The 27,275-nt window shown below is 46.6% G+C and overlaps 1 protein-coding gene across 1 annotated transcript; it reads right to left on the minus strand.

Annotated features, from left to right (window-relative positions):
* Positions 1 to 12,046: 12,046 nt before the first annotated feature.
* On the minus strand, positions 12,047 to 24,039 carry LOC119654821 (protein phyllopod). Its single transcript, XM_038060382.1, has 2 exons — positions 23,499 to 24,039; positions 12,047 to 13,069 (listed from the first exon to the last, which is right to left on the minus strand). The coding sequence occupies exons 1-2, from the start codon at positions 23,634 to 23,636 to the stop codon at positions 12,158 to 12,160; spliced, it is 1,050 nt and encodes a 349-aa protein (XP_037916310.1). The 5' UTR covers positions 23,637 to 24,039; the 3' UTR covers positions 12,047 to 12,157.
* Positions 24,040 to 27,275: the final 3,236 nt, after the last annotated feature.

The raw sequence follows: 27,275 nt of genomic DNA on the forward strand, positions 1-27,275 counted from the left end.
TCGGACGGGCCAAGAGTGCGTAGGGCCAGGCTGGGAGTAGCCTCATCCAACTGGCGAGGAACTGCTTCTTTGCTGGTAATGTGTGAGGGGCAAGTACATCGGTATGGAAGGTATTTCGGAGCCCAGGCACCATACAGTGGCAGCCCCCTATTTTTTTCAGATTTTTCAGTTTGGTAGTTTCTGAGAATGACCCCCACCTTTCCAACAAATGTCAAAACTAAGACTGGCTTCGAAAAGTACTAATCGAGACCTTTAATTTGATACCCCACATGACTATATCTGATGAAAAAAAAATTTGCACCCCTCCTTTTGCATGTATGGGGACCCCTCCTTAAATTCAACGTAATAGGATGTAACTCACTGTATGTGTGAGCGTTCACAGTTCCCACCTTTCTAACAAATTTGGTGTCAATCGCTATAACCGTCTCCGAGGAAAATGCTTGTGACGGACAGACAGACAGTAAACCGATTTTAATAAGGTCTTGTGTTTAAACAAAAGCTTAAAAAACGACCATACAAGAAGAGGAGGTGGTGCCAGGCGCATCATCGGAGGATGAGCTGCTGGCATCCAACCAGGAGATGGTAGCCGTCTAGAGCAGTACACTCGGTGCCAGCCGTAGCACCTGTGCTGAAACCAACCGCAGGGACCTCCCTCCGGGGAGTGAGGCGGCAGACGGAGTAGTGGTTTCCAGCTTGGAATCCACTGCCGTCAAACTGGGTGTGGCGAGTACCAGACGTAGTACTCCTAACCCAAAACTCTCAACGTCGGGGGATCCCTCAAAAGTAAAAATCGACAAGAACTTCGGTCACCGGAAATCGAATAAGCAGTGGAGGTCCACTGGTGTCCTACTTAAGAGCCAGTACCAGAAAGCCGTGAATATTTTAAGCAAGATTGCTAAGAATAAGGAGACTGGTACTATCGACGAGCGGGATGAAAAAGACCTCGCTAAATACCAGACTTGATCTCCAGACGAGGTCAAGGAAGATCACAGGCGGAGCGGAGTGGACAAGAGCTCAGACGCTAAGCAAAATCCGAAGGAAAGTACGCAAGAACAGTCAGCCGACGGGCTATGAATTGCGAAACCCTTCGGAGACGTGGCCGGGAGCCACTTACGTGTGGCGCTGGCGGATGGTAATTCCGTTAGCTGCCAACTAGCGCCAGAGGTGTGGACCAGTGTCGAGGCCAGGCTGTCGGAGATGGTCATTGAACATCTCCTGGATACTGAAGGCAAACACGGGAGTCATTCCCCGCTTTGAGACGCCTCAGGTGGTCCGTGGGTTGCACGTCATAGCTTGCGAGGACCAATTCAGGTCCTCAGAGCCAGCCCGTAGCGTTGCAACGCTAAAATTCTGTGACTGTATTTGTACCACGCTAAGAAGCTAAACTGCCGATGGAATCGGGAACTTCTGACGCTAAGAACATCTTGTCTGCAAGCGCGAAGATTTCGCCAAAAGGAAAGGGGAAGCCGGGACCAGGACTAATACCATTCGTAGTAGCCTTAAAAAAGCCATATGAACAAGCAAATGGAATCGCCTAGAAGTAAATAAGGATCCGTAGGACGCTGTCTACAAGGTTCACTCCCAAGTGACGTGCTTGCTTGCGACTTTTGCTCAGCCGCCTTGTACTCTTGTTGCAGTTAACACATCGTTCAATAAGTCCTGGGACTAGCGTAGAGATGGCGCTAATAATGCCATTAATATACCAAGGTTCAGAAGTACCAACCTTCAGATAAGATGTTGTAATATTAAGCGTTGGATGGCAGGATCGCCATGTAATATTAATGTTGGATCGCCATGTGGTGATAATTTACGAGAGGCAGGATTGTAGAGTAATAATTCGTGCGGGCTAACAGGATCGTAGTTCAAAGTGGAGCCGTCTGAGTTATCCTCAGATGATGGCAAGGAGCTAACGAAAGAGTTCAAATAATAAGAAGGGAACACAAGGAATTAGAATTCCTTACCTAACGAAGCGGTGGGACCGCAGATATGATGGCAATATGTCCATCCCTGAACACTTGCCGTGGTTGCTAATTTGGATCTTAAGTTCTTTTACTTATGCCGCGAGGATACGGCATGCAGAAATAAACCGCATGAAGTCAGAATCAATAAGAACGTATATTGTAACTTTTCATTCTCTTTTATACAATTTCTTAAACCTAAAATAACACTAAATCTACCAACAACAATATTGACCTAATTGGTTCGAAAGTAATTCAACACCAAATTACTTCGAACACTGCACTCACTAATAATTCACATGAGGCGCGTGCTCTCAAATCTCACATTTCATTCCGTGTGCATATGCATTACTCATATCCATATGCACACATTTTATTCGAGCTAGAAATGCATGCAAGAAATGCAATGCATGTGATTTATTCACACTGGCGTTTTTTAGAATATTTATTTCTAGGTCGTATCGAGTTCAAGTACCTTGGGATGGTATCTTGTAAAGTTTTGTTTACTCGATTACGTAATTTATTGTTTTGATGATGACGCGGGTTGGAATGAATGTTTACGATTTGATAGCTTACAGTGCACGGTAATAATATTGCGATAGCTTGTAGTACAGTACACTACAATGTGTCAAAATTTGATGTAATCCGAAACATAACCAAGAAAGCTATAGTGGTTAAAGTGACGCTACCTTTGCAATTGTGAAAAAATGGACCAAAACGAGTTTCGTGTGCTGATAAAGCATTGTTTTCTAATGGGAAAAACACTGTTCAAGCTCAGCAATGGCTTGAAAAACGTTATCCGGGCTCTACTCCGTCGAAAACAACCATTTGTCGGTGGTATGCTGACTTGAAACGCGGTCGTGCTGATACAAATTATGCGGAACGTTCGGGTCGGCCAAATGAGGCAGTAACTCCCGAAAACACCAAGCAAGTATTGAAAATCGTGATGGGTGCCCGCAAAATGAAAGTGCACGAGATAGCTCAGATGGTGAACATATCAACTGGCACCAAAAATTGGCTATGAAAAAGGTTTTTTCCAAATGGGTGAAGGCCGAAATAGCGAAAAAACGCCCACACATGAAGAAGAAGAAAGTCATCTTTCATCAAAACAACGCACCGGGCCACAAGTCAATCAAAACGATGACCAAATTCAATGAATTAGGCTTCCAACTGCTTCCTCATCCTCCGTACTCGCCGGATCTGGCCCCCAGCGACTAGTGGCTCTTTGCGGATCTCAAAAAGATAATAATAATAATCGTTGGCGCAACAATCCATATTGGATCTAGGCCTTGAAGTGTGTTAGAGCACTTCATTCAAGACCGTAATGGTACACTAGGAGGCAATGTGGTCAGCATTGCGCTCGCCCGAGATTATTACCCTGATTTGACTCAGGTACTCATTCACAGCTGAGTCGACTGGTATCCGACGTCAAATCACGATACAAATTCCACTGTCCCCAATGAGATTTGAACCGCGACCTTCCGTACCGTAGCCTTATACTCTAACCACTCAGCTACCCGGAAAGAAAAAAGATGCTCCAGAGAAAAAGATTTGGCTCAAATGAGGAGGTGATCGCTGCTACTGAGGCTCATTTTGAGTCAAAAGACAAATCGTTCTACAAACATGGCATTGAAAAGTTAGAGAAGCGTTGGAATGATTGTATTACACTTGAAGGAGATTATGTTGATGAATAATAAAGAATTTTGCCGATAAAATGTTGTTTTCATAGTTAGTCCCTGTACTTATTGAACGATGTGTTACAACTGCGTCTGCTGCACAATTGGAAGAACGGGCTGCTGCCTTGTTAGCTCCTACAACACTACGTGCTGTGCAGTTGGCTACCGGGGCGATTACAAAAGTCCCCGACGAGGTGCTGGTGTACATAAGGAGCAAAGCTGGAACGCCAACATTGTCTTGTGTCAAACTGACAAAAGATAGCAATTAAGACTGAGTGATATAGCTTCTTATCCTCGCCAATGTGACTCAATCGTCAATCCTTTCTGGCCTGAAAATGCGCTCATCAAACTGTGGAGGCGCTGTAGTGTGGAACCGTTTAAAGGACATTCGTCCGAGTTCCGCACCAGGTTAGTGAAACTCATCATGGCTGGAAACTCACCCACCTGAGTGGCTCGCCTACCTGTTAACGGCAGGTTTACAGCTCTGAGAAACTACGTGACCGAAAAATCAACAGGCTACCACTATATGGTATCTAGGCTCCGGAATACCCTACATACCGATATCTGTTCAAATAAAGTTAATATACTATATACTATTATTGCTAAAATTTGTAAAAATTGGTTAAAAAAAACGCCCCCCTTAGGTTCATCCTAATACCATGGAATTTTGCAGTAATGTAGGTCATAATATAATAATGTAGACATCACTGCTGATGCCACACGATTTAATAATGCGGTCATTGATCTGGACAAGGATGTTCTATAGGAGTGTTCCGTCAATAAGTGAGTCAGCAAATCTGACGGAGTTTACCTTAGGCGACTGCTCCCCGAGTTGTTGTGTGAGATGAAGCAGTTGGGCGGGGATAAGGTTGGGGTTGAACTTCTGAAATCACTGTGGTTGCAGCGACTCTCGGGAAGTATTTAGGCCATTTTTGCTGGTGCGGACTCCGGATCTTTGGAGGTGTTGGCAAGCACCGCGGATAAAATCCACGAGGTGGTTAGTGAAGGTCCGCGCGAAGCCACTGGCTAAATTTCCGAGCTTCAGCAGACGGTGGCATCCCTCGCGGCTACGTCTCTAAGCTAACGGTTACAGTGGGAGCTTTGTGTTCGGGAGGTAGGTGCCAAATTTGTTCGTAGTCCTCCACCCGAAAAGGGTGATCGAGTAGTCGCGCGTCGGGGGCCTCAACGAATCCTGCAATTTGCTTTTATCACCGCATCTTTGCAGACAAAACAAAGAAGTGTATTAGCCCGTGCACGTTCTTGGTTTCAAAAAACTGAATTCGTTGGGAGCTCCAGCGTCGGTTACCCAAAATGCAGCTTCACGCCGCTTAACAATATACGATCTCTTGCGCAAACGCCATTATCTGGTCGACACAAGCGCAGATGTCTCAGTTCTCTCGGTGTCAGTTTGTGATTCCGCAATAACTTAAACTTTCGGCGACAAATTTCTCAACCATACACACAGCTGCAGGCAAGTATACGTAAGTCTAGGACTTTGATGAACGTTCTCATAGCGTTTCGTTGTTGCGGATATCAGTAGTCCCATATTAAGCGTAGGCCATTATGAATTGCAAGTGAATCTGCAGAATAGGTCTCTTATAGCCCCGTAACTTCGCCCAGGTCTCCAGGAAACCTTGCACACCATTTTTGAAGAAGTAGCCGACCCTCGCATTCGCGCGCTTTCTCAAAAATGCAGCACAATAGCTACCGAAAGTAGTCTCTCATACACCTCCGCACTACTGGCTCGCATATCTTCTCGAAGGTGCGTCCATTACCACCTCAGAACCTCGCTGTTGCTAAGAAAGAATTGGACACACTTTTAAAGCAGGGTATTCGCAGACCATCAAATAGCTGCTGGTCTTCTCTGTTACACATGGTCCCAAAGCCTAGTGGCTTGCTGTGGAATGCTCAGAGCGGTTCATACCACTCCTCCACGACTTTGCGCATAAGCTCGCTAACTGCCGTGTTTTCACGACCTTGGACTTAGCCAAGGAGTACTATCAAATCCCTGTAGCTCCAGGTAATATTCCGAAAACAGCAATATGCACATCCTTCGGACTTTTCGAGATCATATGGAATGCCTTCATCCACTCTGTCCTGCGAAACCTTAACTTTTGTTTCGTGTATTTGGATGATGTTTTGGTCGCTTCTTCTTCAGAGTCTGAGCATCTCGAATGCATTTTTCAACGTCTCCTTGGGGCGGTCTTGTGCTTAACGTTAAAAAGTACAAATTCCATCAACAGTAGGTGAAGTTTTTAGGATACATGATTTCCCTCGAAGTAGGATGACGCAATGTTTCAGAGCCTTAGGGACAACTCCAAATACAAATTTCGGGAGTTTCGACTCAACTTCCGAAATACTCTGGGAGATCTCTGAAAAGAGTCCTAGGCTAAATATTCCTCTCGCTTTTCGCAAGAAAGTATTCCACGCAGTACACGATCTTGCGCATCCAGGCATTCGGATAACGAATAGGCTGGTCATAAGCAAATATTTCTGGTCCTCAATGGACCAGACAGTGCAACGTGTGCCAGAAGTCATGATCCCTTTCCAGTACTGGGCTTTTGCGCTTGTTCCGAGACACTGTGGCCAAATCAAATCATCCCGTCATTCTGCGGTAAAGGCAAACATCCCCAAGGGCTTGGCTCGCGTCGATGCTTCCTGGAAGTGTTTGCAACCACCATATGAAGGCCCTTATGAAGTGTTGAACAGGAGGGAGTACATCTCTTTCCTGCTCTGTCTCTTTCCTTAGTATTAAGCGTAAGCCAAGCCACTTACTTGCTCCTACCTCTTAGGACAATATGGAATTAAAAATGTACTTTTTCGATTAATAATAATAATCGTTGGCGCAACAATCCATGTTGGATCAGGGCCTTGAAGTGTGTTAGAGCACTTCATTCAAGACCGTAACGGTACACTAGGAGGCAATGTGGTCAGCATTGCGCTCGCCCGAGATTATTACCCTGATTTGACTCAGGTACTCATTCACAGCTGAGTCGACTGGTATCCGACGTCAAATCACGATACAAATTCCACTGCCACCAGTGAGATTTGAACCGCGACCTTCCGTACGACAGCCTTGCGCTCTAACCACTCAGCTATCCGGACACTTTTTCGATTGTCGTCTGTTAAATAAAAAATAACTCTTTTTCCAACGGTGCGAGAAGACTTCTTCTCTTTCCTCGAATTTACCAAGGAGGGATCTATGAAAGCATTAGGGGTAACAAAGCTCAGGGATCTGGCGGAATTCCGAACACAGCTATCAAGTTAGCTGCTAAAACCAGGCCCTAGGGGTTCATAAACGCATTTGAATTTGGCTTGGTGGAAGGAGTGTTTTCCGACCAGTGAAAGAGGGAGAAGTTGGTTTTGCCACCAAACTGCCTCTTCTTATTGCTCTATCTGTTTTTTATGGCAACTTTTCATTTTGAGACCCCTGCTCGGGAGCATTATGTATACTGCTTGGCTTTCGTGTATCAGAGGAGGCAACGTGGTTTGTTTTTTTTCAGATGAGCTAGCATCCCGAGGTGATGAAACTTTATGGAAGTGGAACCTTTCATGCCATCAAAGTATGGTTATGAATCATTAAACTAACATCGGGTTGGAAGATTGTGTTATCATCGCAATGATTCTTGCTAATAAGGGACACTTTCTCTACCACAACAGGAGGATGAATTCGTCCTAAATGACCGCGGCCTTACGAAAAGATACTAGAAGAGAGCTGCACAAGCGATGGCCTCAACGGTTGGATCCATGCTTTGATGTGTATTGAGAAATGGATCAAGCGAAAGTATCGAGAATTGAATGATGCAGTTTCTCACAGTACATGATGGTTATATGAAGTATTTACATCGCTTTGAATTATTCGAGCTTCCCAACTGCCCCGAATGCAGCGCTACACCCGAAGATCCGGAGCATGTTGCGGGTAGGTAGGAGCTGGGCAGTCGCAAATGAAGGGTTCCTCCCTCTTCTTCGCAGTTTCGGCATTGCACATTGTAGGGTATACCGAGTCTGGCGCCAGTACCCCGTACGCCAGTACCCTCCGAGGGAATCTTATATGCATTTGCATGTGCTCTCGCGATCGGGTTTTGGATTAGGGGGGCCATCCCTCTCGATTTGACAGTGTGAGTATATCCCTTAACAGTCGCCAGTGAGGCACTGTTGGTGCCCACCGAAAGGCTTCCAAGAGAAGAGTCCCGTCCTCCCAATTCCTCAGCCTGCCCATGCCCCACTATGTTCCTATGAGTGTGCCGCCCAGACTGTTCAGAGCGCTTCAGCATGAAGGATGTCGCTGTTGAGTACAAGGCCTTAACAACCGCTTGGCTGTTGATCAGAATGGCTATATTACGCTTGGGGTTCAGATCGTGATCTAGCCATCAAAAGGCTTCTAACTCTGGAATACTCTGGCGAATCCTGGGAGACCGTACTACTCGGATACATTGTGTGTATTTAAGAAAACTCCCGCACCGACTCTACAGACCATCTTCGATCTGTCGGTGAAAAATCATCATCATCATGTATCATAACTTTGCAGTATGCCGTCGGTGCCCCTCTACCCTGGTTGGAAAACCCATAGCAAAGTTTCTCGGGAAACTCGACTTGAGTGTGGCGTAGTTTGTGGGGAACGCCCGAAGTTTCCAAGGCACTTCGTCTAGGATGTTACTATGGTCGGCTTCGCTGTCCAGTATCCTGACTCACGTAGTTTGACAGTACTGCACGCTACAGCGCATTTAATATGGGGGTCTAGCGGGAGGAGGTGCACATTGAGAGTTTCTGCCGGGCAGGACTTCCGAGCCTGCCGAGACTGCCACCATACGATAGAGCCGTACGTTAGGATGGGACGTCCTACGCTGTATATATCGAGACAATCATCCTCGTGCGAAAACGCTCCTTCCATAATGTCACTTATAACTGAGCGAAACATCCCTGACATAAAAATATCACCAAGTCGTCAGCATACGCCACCACCTTCACCCCGCTCCTGTCCAATATTCGACAAATTTCGTCCATCACTGCCTTTGCTCACAGTTCTGAAGTGGTCGACCTCCCAGATCAGATCAATTCAATGCGGAAGATACCGTTCCAATCCAATACTGGTAAAGGCTTCCTTGATGATGTTGGTACTAACGTTGTTGAATGTTTCCTCTATATCCAGGAAGTCAACAAGAGTATACTGCTTGCACTGCAGTGATCGTTCAACCGTGCCAATTAAATAGTGGAGAGCGGTTGCTGTGGATTTGCCTTTGAGGTAGTCATACTGGGATTTAGAAAAATGTCTTCTCTCCATAATCGTCCTTAAATGGATGTGCAGGGCGCTTTCTAGTATCTTCACTACGAAAAAGGTGAGGCTGATGGATCGGAAGTGCTTCGCGAACTCAGGCCACGCCTGCCCGCTTTCGATATGAAAACCGCGCGTGGGCGCCTCGAAGATTGTGGTACGCCTCCTAAAGAGATACAGTTCCGGAAAATCTTGACAAGCAATGGCACAACCCTGATTGGCATTACGCCATCTGCTCCCGGAGAAGCTGTTTATAGCCCAGTCGATGTTATCCTCGGTAATTATCGATTTGATAGTCTCGCATAACGGAGGCTGTGTACTCTCTAAGCAAGCCTCTGACTCGCATTCTGGCTCATTGGCGAGGAAGTGGGTTTGAACGTATGTGTTCCCTGTTCAGAATCTTACTGAACCCCGCAGATTCGCTGGTGCTTTCAATGTACTGACCTTCATTCCCCCACGGCGGCAATGTCTTCTTGTTGTTTAGCAAGACACTTTTTTCAAAGTTCCGACCTTTGACCCCTCTTTGTCTATTTTTCCAATCTTACCAGCGAGATCTAAACTGGAAAGTATCCAACTTTGATCTGAGAAGGATCTCTGGTCAGACATTCTCTCCACCTTAAGAATCTCATTATCGGTTAGTAGGGTGATATCAAGGAAAATGTTAGCTTGGTGTAACCCCTGTTACACACCGATAGATTTGTGTTAATAATAAAATTAAAGAATGATTCGGTTTTTTCGTTGGTTTCCTATGGTTGGCCTTCTTTGATGCCATGGTGTCAAATGCTGCAGTTCTTTTGGCAGAGCTGATCGGTCATGAGCCATGTAAGCCGAGGAAATATACACGTTTTCCGCTCCCATCTGTTCCCGTTTGACCACGACTCGGTCGCTGGAACTTAGGTCCGGATACAGAAAAGTGAGCAGACTCATCGCGGCGAGGATCGCGAAGAGCCCAAACATGAGGCATTTAAAGCGCCCCTTTAGTGAAGTTTGTTCTTTTAAACGGCAGACAATCCATTCAATCCGAAGTTTTCCGGCCGCCAACAACATCCGCTCAACCTCCACTGGTACTCGTATTGTGGCCGTTTGAGTACCGCCATAGGCTTTTTGGAAACCCACAACAGACTCCTCGGTAAGTTCCTTCAACTTGAATTGCTCCTTCAGATGTCACTTCATCGATATCCTTATATTGTATATAGATCTCATGTTTTTGGGCACGCATTGTGGCATTCTCCTGTGTGAGTTTTTGACGTGAGTGCGAAAGTCATCAGTTTTGCCTACACTGGATCTTTGAGTTCGAATATGAGATCCCCTTTCTGAGTTCTTCGGATTCTGTTCACATTTCCGCTCATATCTTTTAGGTCGGAATCAGCTTTGACCTTTCTGAATATCTCTACGTAGGACAGATTGTCCATTGGAGATAACAGCGCATCTGGACGAGTTCGCACTTACTTTCGCTTTTTTGCTGGTAACTTCAGTTAATCCATCGTTTTCTTTCGTCTTGGGCTTCGTAACGCTGGCCGAATTTCCTACATTCACTGTATGGCTTTCCTCCTTTTGAACTATAATATTAGCGCTGGTTTTGAGAATAGAGTCTGTTGCTTATTTAGAGGATCCCCCTCCTTTTCGCGTACTTGTGATTCGATGACATTGCGGTTACGCGTTACTTGGTTCGTTTGTGACACTGTTGGCACAGCAGAGTTAGGCGTATCCTTAGTATCCTTTTCCTCCATATGTGATCTATTATAAAGGACTCTTATACTCCTCGCCATATTCTTTCACGCTTGGTGCACGTTGTGCTTGTCCCAAGCTGGGTGAAGAGTAGTTCCTCCGGATCGGGACTCTGCTGCCCCGATAGGCTTACTCCTTTTGTATGCTCCTTCACTTTTGTCATTTATTGACGTTGACTGCACCTTATCCTTTACCGTCTTTGACATTGGTGGAAGTCTCATAGTTGACGAGCTTTTTTTGAATGGATCCTTTCTTGGTCCTGGAGTACCTCCAGATGTCGCGCATCTTGCATCTTGCGGTGCATGTTATCACAGTTTTAGTAGTCCAACAATCTGCTTTCAGTTCATCTGTGTTTGGTCTTATTACCGGTGTTCTCGGTAAGGTCACCTTCTCCAGATCCAAACCACTAGTAGCATTATATGTCAAGGTGGCCAAGTTGTCCACCACCGAGGTATTACGGTGGAGGAATATCGACGACCGGGAGCTCGCTTGCTCACTTCCAAAAGCTGGCGGTATTGGGTTTTCGAGCCCCTGCACGGTAAGTTATCTTCTTCCCATAGTCAGTTTGGTCCACGCACCACATATTTACACATCAATAGGTATGCCCCTATCCGATAACTGGGGTCGCGCATGATGGGAGATTTGGCAAATACTCACAGGTCTGTCAGCGTGTCACACGCATTTTTCTCGGTGGCGGTTATAGCGATTGACACCAAATTTGGTGTAAAGTTGGGAACTGCGAACGCTCACGCATACAGTGAGGAGGGCGCACATTTTTTCACCAAGTATAGTCATGTGTGGTATCAAATGAAATCTCTCGATTAGTACTCTCCGATGCCGGTCTTAGTTTTGACATTTGTGGAAGTGCGGGGGTTTGAAAGTGATCATATCTTTAGCGAACCCATTCTCAGAAACTACCAAACCGAAAAATCTGAAAAAATCAAAACCCTTCATACCGAAAGCGTCCAGTTTCCGGTTTCCTGACTTTATTTTAAATAGGGGCGATAGGGGTTGGGGTTGGACAGTATTTGGTTCCTCGTTTTGATGTCCCCACGATGGTTATGGATTTTAATCAACAGAACTATTTCCAGCTTGAGGATTCTGAGCTCAAGTCGTGCCAGATGCAAGAGGATATTTTTTAGGGCTCTCTAAAATTCGTCAAGGGTATGAATCTGATATCGACTTGCGGTGCCAAAGTGTCATCCTGGCCTAGTGACAACTAAGGAGTTGTATGTTGTCAGTAAACCAATTAAAAGGCAATGACGGGGTAGAAATTAAATAAAAAATGTTTATTAAAAAGAAAATACTGCGACTGTGGTTTTTGTTTTTTTTTTAGGCGGTGGCGTCTATTGCTGAGCCGGCCATGAGAGCTTGTCTACTTCTTTCAAATAAAACAACGCTTTACTTTCTATGGCATTTCTTCTCCAATTAATAAGTTATTTATAAAAGTATTATAAATTAAACAGAAAACTCGAAAATTTGTAACTACCTAACACAAGACGGGAAAAAACCTAAGATCTACATTAATTTATCTGACGCTCGTCATTGACTAAAGAAATTGTAACTCCCTGCGGTAACTTGCAGCCCAGAGCCTCTAGTAACAGTTCTTCATTTTCCACGCCGACTCGTCCTCCGCCGTTGCTCCTGTGGCCTGCTGTGTCTTCCACCTCATTTAACTCGGAACCTTTGCGGTGGTAGTTCAGAGGAAATACTTCCGACAATACTCGATTGAAATCGATCAGAACCTCATCTCGCTCGTTCACCTTTTCTCCCCAGGTATCATATTTCACTTTCGACTCGGTCCTATGGATTCTAAAAGAGGTTTCGGACCGTGTGATTCCATTGTAGGGTTCCGACTCCCATCTCAAAGTGGTGCCTAGACGTTGTAATCTAGCTACAAGGCTCCTATCCAGCGCAGGTAGTGGATTCCGAGAGAAATTGACTATGTTGTAAAGGTGATGAGCATTCCTGGAAATAGACGAACTCGTCCTTCGCAAATGGAGATTATCCGTTCCTAATCTCGTGCAGCGCTTGCAACGCATCTTGCTGCGAACAGGTTTCTGCATCTTTGAGGTCTTGCGAGGACGTTTGCGTATTGAACGCCCGCATATCGAGCAGGTACGGGATTTGTCTTTGATTTTTCCTATTCGTAAACTAGTGAGCAGGGGACGCTTAGGAAAATAAAATCCATTGCGTTTTTTGTTTCTGTGAAGATTATCGTCGAACTCTTCATTGGGTTGCGCAGGCTTCTGATTTCTATTTGCTGAGGAGGAAATTGAAACGCGATCCGCTCCTTGTGGCATGGATTCGTGTAATCTGGATCGGGATTTGTCTGATTGACTCTCGACCGGATCTTTGTTGAGGTTTCGCAGTGAGTGCCAGTTTATTAGCCAATTGTTGCAACTGTAGCACAGGTACTTGTCCTCGTTCACGGGCTGGAAAAAAGGAAAAGGAATTTTCTTTGAATTTTCGGAACTCATTTTGTAAAAGTAATTGAATGTTGAAGGAAAAAGGACTCGGCCCTCTCTAAGTGTTCTCGTAATAACATCATAAATTTCGGATCAACAAATTAATTTGATCTTCCTGGACTCCATGCAGAGTCTATGAAATCGACACCTTCCCATTGAGTCGAGGTGGAAACGGGCACACAATACGCAAGAGACCTCGTAAACATCTTAATCATAGGGGTCCAAACGCATCTGCTCCCGGTGGTGCATTGACCATGTGCATTGCTACCGCTCGTCTTTGGGGGCTCCGAAGACCTTAGACAACAATTACTCTGCGCATGCTGGTTAACGCATCTCTTTAGAGGCCACCAAATGTGTCGTCAACGAACGACCACTCTACCATCATCAACGTGTTTGGGTTCTTACGTTTCCTTGAAGAGGAAGACCTATTCAATCATTAAATTCTTTTTTCTTGAACAGCTGAAGAGGCAGGTGGCCAACTCCTATAGACCAAGCTATGGAGGGAATGTAGTCGATCGATGAGGAGCGGGTTTTGCTGATAACCCACTTCTTTTAGGTGGTGCAATTTGAATTTATTGTGATGGAGACGATTAGGGGCTTGTGTGGTTGATGGCTAGGAAAAACAGAGTTAGGAGCCATTATATCATGTGAATTTGGTATTTTTTGTTGGGTTACATTTCAGTGATAGCACCATTTAGCTGCCACTAATGCCAGATGTATTCTATCAGTTGCGAGTTTATGTTGAGCTTTCTGTCTGGTGTTAGCGAATGGTTGCCGGGTCTTCTTCCTGCCATTTCAATAGTTCTAGCTTTAGAATTGAGAATTCCGTAATTAGAAGTCTCCTGTCTTTGCACTGAGTTGCAGCAGAGTGTATGACTTTTATCCGCTGAAACCACCTCAACTTCTTTGTCAAATATCCCCGCGGGATCACTACATGGCGGGGATGGGCCTAGTCTACATAAACATGATCAAATCTTCTAGATCTTCTTGCATTCTCTTGTATCGCGGCATATTCTCTACGACATTATGAGGTCCCATAAATACGTTAAGGGTGTCGTTCAACCTCCTTTTCTCATCACGAATCATAGATATTAGAGGATAATATGCTCTGGGTTCTCGGGTGTAACACCTCGTTCGGGACAGTTGGGAAGCTCGATCCTACTTCCTATAACGTTACCTTCCCTGACCCACGAAGGCCAAGCACACCGTCATATAATATGTTCCACAACAGGGGTCCTAATACGGAACCTTGGGGCACAGCACTTCTCTATAGTCAACGCCTTCCGAGTCAAGTCTACGACTATTGCTATAGGATCAATCGTAGAATGGCTTCGCCGCAAGGCATGTCGAAAGACCGCTTGCTAGCACGATAGATGAAAGCAGCCTATTGTATGGTATATTATCTTTCCCGTCGTATCTGCCAAACGCGGAATTTTGTTATTTCTGAACCAAGTCGACTCACACCTCCCAGTTGGTAGCCCCGGATAACTGCTAGTCAACCTGGTGTTGAACCAACTTGAGCGACGACAAAGACGACGGCAAACGATTTGGAATAGGTTGCACATGAGCTGATAGCTGTGGCATTCTGTTACCTTAGTACACGAGAGTGACATCTTGTGGAAACGGCTTTGAGGTTAAGAAGTGCGGGGTGGCCCTACAGAAAATGAAGGCTGCTACCATCGTCCAGCGAAACATTTCCATGGATGTCAAAAATATTATAATGGAGATGGAAGAACTGCTGGACCTTATTGTACACCATCGAAACTCCTGGAAGGCAGCCGAAGAGGAGCTGAGGGAAAAGTAAATCGCTAGTACAATCCCTAGTTGTACAGAAGCAGTGCCCTCAGCCCCCCAGAGAGGGAGCAAATAATCGACACGAGGAGGCGATGGATCTACCGACGAGGACCCAGCAAGAAGGATTCCGCGGTAACCAAGCGGACCAAACAACGTGGAAAGAAGGAGAAAATTCAAACAACAACAGCCTAAGATGAATAGAGACAGCAGTGGCTCCACTGTAACAAAGTCGAAGTCTACTACATCGGCAATATCAGCGTCAAAGAACAAGAGAAGGGGCAAATCACGGTCAGAGGCCATTCTCAGCCGAACGAAGGGAGATTTTTGTCGGGAATTCTTCGAAAAGTTCCCAAAAACGCCAAACCAGAAGACGGTAGGGTAGATGTCGGCGGACTCGAACCGGCGATATACTTGTTGAGCTTGGGTTGAAAACTCATAGAAAGAGTACATTCTGCGAGACAGTTCAGATCATTCTAGGCACGAAAGCAGTGGTTTTTAGCCGAGAACCCATGTGAACCGTTGAAATAAGAGGCCTGGATTGTCTCACTAATACGGAAGAGGTGGAGGAAGTGATAAAAAGGGATTACCTGGATGTGAACAACGTTAAGTTGGGAGTTACGTCTGTTAACTCCAGAGGATAGAAATTGGCCATTGCCACTGTCCCAGAGAAGACAGCGAGCCAACTTCTTCATTGCGGGAAAATAAAGATCGGCTGGATTATTTGCAGAATAAGGCGGAAGGCAGTTCTAACCCGCTGTTTTAAGTGGTGGGCACATCGGCATATAGCACGGGTTTGCAAGGGGCAGGACAGAAGCACTTTGTGCTACAAATGTGGTGAACGTGGACACAAAGCAAAGACTTGTGTATTCGCAAAGTGGATGTGGCTCATGTTCCTCGTCCTGGGCGTTGCCCGATCTTCAAAGAAGAGTTACTAAAAGTGAAAGGTCAACCACCATGATCCACATCCTGAAAGTACATGCAACTGCCCACGACCTAATGGGGCAGATGGTGCCAGAAAGAAGGACTGACTTGTTGCTTCTCAACGAAGAGTATTGAGATATGAGCTCGCCATCGTGGTATGCCGATATATCAGGCACTGCTGCTATCTGGGTGAGAGATTCGATTAATTTGCGAAAATAGGCCCATGGTCGAGGAGATTTACCCGACATCGAATGAATCTGAAGTTTTTCGGAAGAGGCTCGCCACCTTGGTGGACGAAATTAGAAACACGGAAGCTAGAATTCTAATCGGAGCCCTTGAATGGGGTATGCCTCAACCAGATTCTCCAGGCACACAGATTCTGGAGATGGCTGCTACGACAGGACTTATTGTCCTTAATACCGGCAGCACTCCGACATTCCGACGCCCTGATTGCGAGTGCACTATCCCTGACGTAACTTTTGTTACGGAGTCCTTAGTGTCAGCGGTCTAACGATGCAAGGTGCTCGAAGAAGGGCAGTGATCATCAGTACATTTCCTTTGAAGTGACAAACGGTTCTTCCCAATGTTTTGCCGTTCCGCAAAATCCTACCGGGATGAACATAGTGAAAATTGACGTTGCAAAATTTGTCGAAGCTCTCGCAAGAAGGGAGAATCAGCGACAAGACCCAGGCACAGCCAGAAGAACTGCAACTGGACCGCCAATTCATTCAACAATGAGCCTTATCACCTTGTAATGCATCGTCTCCCAAAAGGAAACTGCGTCCTGGGAAATTACCCGTATACTGGTGGACAGCTGAAATTGCAAACCTACGAAGGAACTGTCTTAGACTTCGGCGGACTGCTCAGCGCGCAAAAGGCCAAAACGAGGTGATGCTTAGATTCGCAGAGTATAAGGGTGGGGAAAAGGAGCTCAGCCACGAAATCAACAGGCAGAAGGCATGCTGCTGGTAGGAGCTAATCAACCATGTAAACAGAGAACCTCGGGTATAAGCTGGTTACTGATAAACTCAGTGTCCATTGGCCACCCTGTTCTATGGAAGGAGCGAAGAATGAAGAAATCGTGGAGGCACTTTTTCCTGTTCACCCCATCTGAACTGACGCTGTCGATGAAGGAGTGAGGACTCATTGCAAAGGAACTAGAGGGCGCGGTCCTGTCCGTGAAGGACAAAAAAGCACCAGAACCGGATAGTTTTCCAAGCGAAGTGTTGAAATTCGTATGTAAATACCAGTCGAACTTGCTACTCGACGCATTTAACACATGTCTGACAACGGGTGGTTTTCCCTTCTGCTGGAAGGTTGCGAGATTTGTGTTGATAAGCAAGGGCAATGGGGACTACGAGGCGTCGTCAGCGTATCGTCCATTAGTATGTGGGATACAGCGGGGAAGCTGGTTGAGAAGCTCATCAAGCCATGATTGACTGACTTAATACGTGCTGTGGGAGAATACTCACCAACAAAATAAGATTTTAGAGCGGGACGATGCACAATTGATGCCATTGAGGGAGTGGTTCAAGCGATAAAACTGGTGGAGGCACACATTCGTCATTATCGGCAAGTGGTGCTTCTTGCGACCCTGGACGTAAGAAATGTCTTCAGTTCTGCGAGGTGGTGCGACATGATCGAGGTTCTGGAAAATCGTTTCCATACTCCGGGGGCGGCTCAGGGATCTATCCTTGGTCCTTGGACCTTTGGAACGTTTTACTATCGTCTTCTACGATCCGAGATGCCTGATGAATCGCATCTGGTCGAGTACGCGAATGATGTTGTGGCACTGGCTACCGCACGCACTGTTGAGGAAGTGGATGGTGATGGCGTGTGTAAGCACGTGGGTGGCTTCTCCCTATCTTTGGAGAAAAGCCGTTGGACTGATCAAGGAGAGGGATCCCACAGTACTTCTCATTAAGGTGGGTGAAACGATGGTTTTGTCGAAGCTGGCGGTGAAATATTTGGGCATCATGATAGACACGAAGATGAACTTCTTCGAGCAAATTCGCAACACCACAGCCAAGGTTGCGGCTAGAATGTTTCCGATTTGTCGGCCGATGTCCAATGTCGGAGGTCCCTTATCCAGCAGGCAGATTGCTGATGAGTTCAGTCCGTCCTCCTTTATAGTTCAGAAGTATGGGCTGCCTCCCTCAGTAAGGAAGTGTGCCTAGCGCAAATACAAATACGAGAGGCTCTCTGAGTTGTGGCCGCTTATCGTACCGTCTCGGAGCCAGTTGTAGTGGTGATCGCGAGAGTTATTCCGATTACTGCCGAGCGGAAGTTTATATACCTCAAAGGTAAAGCCAAGGGAAAAGAGGAAACTGTCGCTTGTGAAGAGAGAGTTCGTACTATCATCGTATGGCAGCATCTCATAAAAGACGTACAGCCGTGGTTCAACTGAAAGCACTATTATCTAACCAAGCTACTCAGTGGGTATGGGTATTTTCAATCTTACTTTACACAATCGAAAAATTACGGTTACCCGACTGCCACATCTTTTTTTCTGCAGAAGGTGGGAGCGCCATCGCCATCACCTTTCGATGGGAGGGTGCCTTGCGTCCCCGGACACCATAATTGAAGCCATTCTGCAGAGCGAGGACACGTGGAGCCGAATGGCACGTTACACTCAAGGCATTCTTAACGCGAAAAGCGGGAGATGGGTAGGAGAGGTGCCAAGGTAGCTGAGGTTCCCTGAATCCACGGAGTTTTGTTCCTGTACTGAATAGGCCTGGCAGACGGTTTAAGATTAGAGTCTAAGGCGTTCCAGGGAGTGTTTTAGTCGGTAGTCTGTCTGAGAAAGAAGCCCGGCCGTTTGTGCATAAAAGCATCTCAACTCCCTGAACAAAAAAGAAATGGCATCCAAAAGATAGACAGGGCGATGTAAAGAAAGCACGCTAGGAGGTGGTTTTTGGAGCTTTGGTAGCAGAATCAACTTATCAAGATATCCTTTAGAACCGTTCGCCGAAGTCTCCTTTCCTTTTATTGTGCGAAAGTTGCCATAAGACGCAATTGCCAGCAGCAAGTCCGTTTGCTCTCCCTGTATGACCTTTTTAAGGTTACTATGAATACCTCGGCATTTTTTGCTCTGGTCCTATTATTTCGATTTCCCTTTTACCCCTTCATGAAACCCTCTCGCTCGCCGACAAAATGATTTCAACATCGTGGTTCCCTACTGTGGTGCAAAGTTCGCCGCGGCATTTCAACGTCACATGCCTCAGTTACACCCTTGGGGTCCTGACCTCCTTTTGGAGTCGCCAGGAATGTCTCCTTTTTAAGAGCCCCAATGAACTAAGTAACTATCCTGGTTTTACCTTCAGTGCACCTTCAGTTGTCGCTTGCTTTCTTCCCAATGTGGTTCCATTCTGCTAAGATTAAATTGATCATTGAACACTACACAGATTCGATTAGTATCTTATGGTTTTGGGCCTTATCCACTTCCACTTGGTTCTTTGGACATTTTTTTCCTCTAGTGCTCTACTACACAGGTTGATCCGCTTTATCAGGAGGGAAGCCTATCTTATCTTTTCATAATCAAAGAGTTTGAAAAATGGAAGGGGAATTATCCGTTCTTAAATGTCGTAACGGATAACCTCCCTTCCTAAATTTGATATTGGGTTCCAGTTATCGTGTTATGGAAAATGGTGAATTTTCTGGCACATTAAGAATGGCGGAACATTTTTTTTTTCTCATAAGTGATCTTGGATTTATGACAGAACTCATAAAGAAGGTAGATATCTAGTCCTTAAAGTGGCTGCGTCATCAGAAAAACTTTTGGATAAAATTAGGGCCGACACGAATGGGGACGAAGGAGGACTAGAGCGCCAGCTTATTAAGCCGACGGAAGGCAAGAACTTTGCGGAAGTCCGGAGCGAAATCCGTTATAGGATCAAGCCCGAAGATAGCGGACAGAAAGTTTCTTCCATTCGGAAAACGAAGGTTGGCGGAGTCCTAGTCGAATTAGGCCCGAGAGCGACAGATCAAGGTACGTTCTGGGCCGCCCCGACCAAATGTTACAGATCTTTAGATTGTGGGCACACGTCTGCAATCTGCCGGGGATTTGACAGGAGGGCCATCATAAAGCGAATACCTTCAATGAAAAGGAGAGTTGTGTTCTATGCAGGGATCATGGCGGGTTTGATGAGAGCCTTGTGCACACTGCGGGTTCGAGGTGGGGTCCAGTGTTCAGGGGAGAACTGGAAAAAGCTGGGATGTGTGTAACATGATCCGCATCCTGCAGATAAACAACCACTCATAAGGAGCTAGCGCAGTTCGTTGCGGCGAGAACAGAACTCGTAGCGTTAAACATTGGATCCACTCCAACGTTCCGGTGCCCAGGCTGTGAAGCAAGCATTCTTGACGTAACTTTCGCGTGGTAATGACTGTGTCGCTTGAGGACGGGTCATAAGTTCTGGAAGACTCCCGGCAAGCAACCGTCAATACATCGTGTTTGAAGTGTTTGACACAACCTTTCAGAATGGGTCGCCACGGCGTGGAACGTCGTGAAGGTGCACACCGGGAGGTTTGTCTAAACTCTTGGAGCAGGTGGAGCGGTGCTGCAGAGTACTCCTGGGGGTGGTGGTGCTGCAGCAGACATTGTCGCAAATTCAGTTATAGATCTAATAACGTTCTGCGAAGCTTGCATGCCTGTTAGGACATCGAGACGTGACGAGCTTTCTTCCTCCGGAAGGAGAGTCATAGGCTATGCCGCTTGACACAACGTCTAAATGACCGGAAGGAACCTATACTACAATAGTAAAGTACAGATTAGCTAAAAGGAGGCAGCAGTAAAGGTCGCTGCTGGCGGGATCTGGCGGACGCGGGGTGAATTGGATACAAATTGGTAACCCAGACAATATACAGAAAACAAATTCCTCGTTAGATATTGTCCTCATAGGGAAGAGCAAGTAAATGGCTTACCGTACGCTTAAAACTAAAGGAGACAGAGTCAAAGGACCCGTTGTAGGACCGGCATATCCTCTGGATCGGGGAGTGACAGTAAATCTCGGGCTCCGCGAAGGGTACTTCAAAAATGTCCGCACATCGTGTGTTATAAGGGATGGTGTGGAAAGTATTATAATATCCGAGTTGGCAGAACAGTCCGTCAGGCAATTGCAGAGTTTGAAAAGAGTACACATATCAAGAACGATACGGTGTTGCTGCAGGGAAAGGAGATTGGGGGTTTGGAGTCGTGACGGATAGTCAACCCGTTGAAGGTTCCTTTTGTAAAAGAGGGTCCGGGTGAATTTGCGTTGTATAATTTCAAAAGCGCGACAGTCACGGATGCGGAAGGAGGACCAGACTACACAACAACATTCAAGGATGTTTCTGATAAGGGAGTTGAAGAGTGTTAAGGAGGGCTGACTTGAGGTAAAGTCGGAGGAGGAACGTAGGATAAAACCAGACATTTTGGAAGCATTCTTGATGATGGCAACGAACTGCGAATTGAAACGAAGTTTGTCGTCGAATATTACACCCAGATTTTGGAAGGAGGACTACTATCCTTGGGTTGTTTACTAAGATAATAGGAAAAGGATGTTGGGGAGAGTTTAAGCGAAAAGCACATCCAGTAGCATTTGCTGACCTTCAGTGTCAGCTTGTTAACCGAACACCAACGGACCAGATTATAAACGTTGGACTGCAAGATTATATCCGGGGGTATTCTCTATAGTTAAGAAGAAAGAGGTTAGGAAGTCCATCGGGGTCAGATCCGACATTGGGGTCATGATTACCAATGAGGAACTCAACCAAGGAAGGAGAGGAATACTGATATCTTTGACAAGGAGGTGTATCGTAAGTGCCTTGCTCAAGTGCAGAGACTCCTTCTTGCCCGAAGCCTAAAGCTATCTACCGCTGTAAGCATGAAAACTTAAGAGAGGTGGTTGCCCGTGAAAAAGGCAATGCACCCTTACCAAGTGGGAATTCTCTTGACAACATGAGCCAAGGGGCAGATGGACTGCGCGGCTCATCGACAATTTAGACCCGTGGCTGAACTGAACGCACGGTGAGATTGATTACTTCCTTATCCCGTTTATAAAGCGGGCATAGAGGTTTTCAGTCTTACCTGCACAGGATTGGGAAAGCGCGATCTCCTGATTGTGTGTTGTGCAATGGAGTGGCGGACGCCGCTGAACATACTTTTTTCTCTTGCGAAGCGAGGGATGGCTTCAGTCAACAGCTTTATGCAGACACAGGGGAGCTCTCTCTCTGCTGAAAAGCGCTGGCAGCTAGGGTCGTGCTGTCACTGAACTTGACCGGCGGAGGGAACGGATGGCAAAGGGTTACCTGAACAAACAACTCCCTTTCTCCTCATCCCCTTCCGTTGATGAATCCTGAGGGAATCCTGAGTTGAAGGCTCCCGAAGCCGGGAGAGCGGGAAGGCTAGCCTAAAGTAATGTGTCAAACGGTTCCAGGCTAGTTCTCTGATGACAGGGAGATGTTTAGTTGGTAGCCCGACAGCGTACTATTGCGGGAGTCTACCGCCCACCCTACCCCAAAAAAAAAGTTGCCTGGTACCGACTAAGATGTATGAAACTTCCTCTAAAGGCAATCAATGAAAGGACTGCGAACTTTTTGGGAATAAGAGCACCAGAGGTTGTAGAGGTTTTCCAGGACATGTTTCATCCTTAAGTGATTTAAGTCAGGGCACAGAACCACAGAATAGAACTTTTTTTGCGATAATCAATTAGTTGAATACCTCGAAGCGGGTAAACTTGAATAGTGTAACTTCCTCGCAGTCTACACATCCTTGGACGAGCTCTCAGATAAGGACTCCAGGTAGTGTCAGTGTTATTTATCATGAGCGTTTCCTGTTTGATTCCCTTTCATCGGTTGTGCAAAGCAATTGATACATAAAGCATAAATGGGAAAACCAAACTCCCGAGCTGCAGGATCTGTTGACTAAACCCCGAACATGGGGGATACTACAAAATGGGGACATTTCCCGACCTCTCGAATTCAAAACAATGATAGAATCCTTGAATAATTTTACTGAACTTTGTGAAAACTGTACAGGACTAGCAACCGACAACAACATAACACATTCCGTCCGTCCTGAGGAAGCACAAAAATCAAATCTCACGCATGAAAACAAAACTAACGCACGAGGCGAAAGGATAATAAAACACATGAGAGAAGTTTGAGGACATTCGTGTGAAATGTTTTTAAAAAGGAGTAGCTGAAAAAAAGTCCTTAGAACGTTCCATTGTGGGAAATAAAGCAAACGTGACTTCTCCCCATTTGAGAGAGAGACGTAGGATGAGGGCTTCCTTGTTAAGTTGCAGACATTGTGCATAGGACCTTCGTCTACAACAAAACCCAAGTGTTCGCCTGAATGCGTATTTTTGCACTCGACGCACATTGGACTCCGCAAAACTGCCTGTGGGTTCGTCGTGGACGTCCAAATTTCCTGCGACGCGGTGTAGACAAACAAAAACAAATTCGTCTGCGAAAGGCCAAGGATTAATCCTTGGAACTTGTACACCCTCCCCCTGTCCTTCGACTGACTCACTCTTATCGATTTTTTTCGGCAAAATGCCTTCCACCCTAAAACAACATCCGAGGGGATGCGAACTGTTCACTTGCAGGGCATTGACATCATCAAAACCAAAACAAAAAGGACTCGACGGCGTTGTAAGGGGCAAAGACCTGGGAAGAGGCTTCCGTGCTTGGAACTCACCTGAAATTTGAATTTGGCCTGGATTAGCTCGACGATATTGGGTCCGTTGCGGGGCTCGAAAACGTTAATGATTTGGCTGGTGTGGCAGCCGCAGATGAGGCAGATCTGTCGCAGGTCCTCCATTTGTTTTTCGGACATGTCCTGGCGAAAGGTCCTTGGATGCTGCTTCGCTGGCGAGGAGTCCGTTTTCTGATCGGATTTGAAATCTAAACGACACTTTGCACGGCGGAAGTGATTCTGAGGCGGAAAAGGGACAAGCGACTAGCAACCACCGACATCGACACTGACCCACTGATAGCTACCGCGCGGATGGACACAATGACGCAAACGCAACTGCACGGGACAAGGCTCGATACCGACTCGACTTCCCAATGGATTCTGAACGTCTGAACGGCCGTGGACGGGTGAAGGCTTCCAGCCTGACTGCGGTGCGCCTTGTCAGCTGTCGTCCTGTTTTGCACGAGCAGTGGTCGGTCGGGGCCATGTGCCCTGCGGGACCGGGCGGGAGGGTGAAGCCTTTTAGGCGAGGCGCCCCGCGGTAGTGTCCCGGCAGATGCCAGTTGTATGTTTTCATCATGGGCATGCATTTTCGGCAGTTCAACAACCACCACCGCCGCCGTTCTGAGCGGAGCAGGTTCCAGCCGAGCGTACTAGACACGAAGCGTCGGATGAGCGGGCGCGGGGAAAAGGCGCACACACGGCAACTGCACCGCGGCGGAGTTCAAAACATGGAACATGTGTGCACCTTCGATTCGGGTCGGCTGTTTACGGCGGCAGATGGCCACGCGTGCCTGTTTTCGAGTCGTTTTTTGTACAACTTCCATTCATTATTTCCAGACGACGACGGTTAAGCGATTTCTGGCTTGAAGGCAGCTGCTTCTGTTTCCTTGATTGCATACATTCCGGTGGATAGAGGCAACGAAGAAGCTTTGCTGGTTCGTACCTAAGCTACAATAATGTTCCTTTGGTTGGAATATTGGGAGAAGTGAATCTCACAACATAACAGTCTAACCAAGGAAATACAGGGTGCGGCAACATAACTTCCTTTTTTCAAAACTCAATAAAAACTATTGTATGCATCGGAAAATATTTATTTATTTTTTATAATGTAGGTACATGTCTAAAGTTTTTATTCACATTCTTTTGAAGATCAAATCTGTTAGGTGACGTCCCCCATTCTCCATACATTGCGTAAACCGATTTCTGGCGTTTGTCATGACTCTTGTTAGCATAGCAGGTGTTATGTTGGCAATTTCTTCTTGGATGTTGGCCTTCAAATTTTATCTGTTGCACCGTCTTGTTGGAACCAAGTGTCCCCTAAATCCAAATTTTCTAGCCGTGGGAAAAAAAATTCTGTAGCATGTTTACATACCGGTCCGAATTCACTGTCACTGTAACCTCATTTTCCTCAAAAAACCAGGGACCAATAATCCCAGCTGAGGAAATTGCACACCACACTGTGACTTTGGGTGAATGCAAAGGCTTTTGATGCAATTCTCGAGGGTTGGTGTCAGTCCAGTAGCGCATGTTTTGTTTGTTAACTGACCCACATAAATGAAAATGGGCTTCATCGCTAAAAAAAACAATAGCACCCTCGGGAACGACATCCAGAAGAAGCTCACACGCGTTCATCCGAGAATTGAAGTCACGTTTTGAAAGTTCCTGCACTATCGCCATTTTATAGGGATGAAAATGAAGATCATCACGAAGAATTCTTCTCACAGAACGATCGGATAGTCCAAGAGCAGATGCGTGTTTGCGTGCAGAACGCCGTAGCGATCGCAACATTGATGCTCTCACTGCTTCAATGTTCTCAGGTGATCTAATGGGCCGAGGGACTCCAGTTCTTCCTTTTGTCGCACTTGCAGTTTGTCTGAATGTAGTGACCCATGTAACAATTGATTTGCGGTCTGGGACGGGAGCCAACGAGGCTAAATTAAAGCGATTCCGAAATGCACGCTGTGTTGCAATAACCGAACATCCGCTTGAAAAGTAAACTTCAACGGCACTATTCCAACGCATAATGGCGACTGAACCGTGTCGGGACAAAACTTTACAGTATCCCCTCTTGAACGAGACCACTAGCGCTCCGCTATGACATCAACTAACTGAGTGGCGCGCATTTTAAAAAAGGAAGTTATGCTGCCGCATCCTGTAGATAGGATTGGGAAGCTAATTGCAGAAAAGCTTGGAAATTTGGAAAAACAATTTATTTAGATGTGCCGCTGTGAAATTAGGATAAGTGTTTCTAATTTCCGAGCCTAGAATTTAGTTTCCTGTTTACAAGGTGGTAGGTAGGTAGGTATCAGTGGCCGCTCCGAAGAGCCCAATTAGCGCTTTGGTGTGCCGTTTTGATGCCACAAACTCCTAAGACCGTGACTGTTGTTATGGGAGCAGGGAGGCAGAGTCCAGCCGGCTCGGATCTTCAGAGCCAGCCCGTAGCATTCACGAAGGAAAGCAGCTCTCCAACCCTGCAGCTAGAAATCTCTCTGAGGTCCCCAAAGAATTTTTCACCCAGTGTCTGCAGCCTGACTCTAGCCAGAGCTGGGCAATCGCAGAGAAAGTGCTTGAGGGTTCCCCTTCCTTCTCCGCAGCTTCGGCAATGCGAGTTGTAGGGTATGCCGACCCTAGCGGCATGGTCCCCTATGGGCCAGTGCCCCGTGCAGACCGCCGTAATCTCGAATGCATTTGCACGCGTCTGGCACAGGAGTTCTCGTGATGGGGCTATGTTATAAGCGGGCCAAATTCTCGTTGACTTGGCACAGCTTGTAAGCCTTCGCCATTTCAGGCCCGCGGCTGGTAGGTAGTGCGAGTAGATTCCGCCCCCGACAGCCCCGAGCGGAACACCGACTGTATTCGCCGAGGGACTGCCAAGAGCAGAGCCTTGCCGGGCCAATCCGTCAGCCCGCTCATTCCCCTCTATGTTCCTATGGACGGGAACCCAGAGGAGAGTGACCTTGAGCGTGCCGCCCAGATGGTTGAGCGCGTCTTTGCACTGTCCCATCAGCTGGGAAGATATCGTCGTTGAGTACAAGGCCTTGATGGCTGCTTGGCTGTCGGTCAGAATGACTATGTTACGCTTGGGGCTCGAATCTTGCTCCAGCCATCGACAGACTTCCAATATCGCCAGTACTTCCGCCTGGAATACACTGGCGAAACCTGGGAGACCATACGACTTGGATACACCGTGTGTATTTGAGAAAACTCCCGCGTCGACTCCATAGGCCATCTTTGATCCGTCCATAAAGAATACCGTGTCATAGTCTTGCAACGCGCCGCCGGTCTTCCACTTTGCCCTGGTTGAAAGGTCCACAGCAAAGTTTCTCGTGAAGTTCAGCTTGCGTGTGACATAGTCCGTGGGGGATGCCCAGATTTCTTGAGGCATTTCATCTTGGATGTTGCTGTGGCCGTAGGACTTTGCTGTCCAGCATCCGGACTCACGTAGTTTGACGGCACTCCACGCTGCAACATATTTGATGTGGAGGTCTTTTTTTTTTTTGTGAGGAGGTGGAAATCTTCAAAAGACACTGGTCTGGACACACCAGCGTGTGGGATTTTTACCCACAAAAACCACCCCCCACTCCCTCCCTGCCCCGCGGAACCACCATAAGGTATTACATCACGGGGCGGAGTCAGCTCACTCTAGCTTTATCACCTTTCTTCTATACGCGGCGCACGTGACCGCGTTTTTCTCCTCTCCTCTGCTTTTCGCAGTTTATTTTGGATAGATGCGATCATGGAGTTTACCGCATCCCAATTCCCTTGATGTGCTAGCAT

The sequence above is a fragment of the Hermetia illucens genome, chromosome 4 (assembly GCF_905115235.1).
Source record: "Hermetia illucens chromosome 4, iHerIll2.2.curated.20191125, whole genome shotgun sequence".
Classification (NCBI taxonomy): Eukaryota; Metazoa; Arthropoda; class Insecta; order Diptera; family Stratiomyidae; genus Hermetia; species Hermetia illucens.

What these genes read in the sequence shown, in the direction of transcription:
- LOC119654821 (XM_038060382.1), bottom strand. Translation starts at nt 23,636, where the DNA reads ATGTCCGAAAAACAAATGGAGGACCTGCGACAGATCTGCCTCATCTGC. An exon ending in AGGCCAAATTCAAATTTCAG is followed by an intron (nt 13,070 to 23,498) that starts GTGAGTTCCAAG and finishes CCTTTTTTCCAG; the next exon opens with CCCGTGAACGAGGACAAGTA.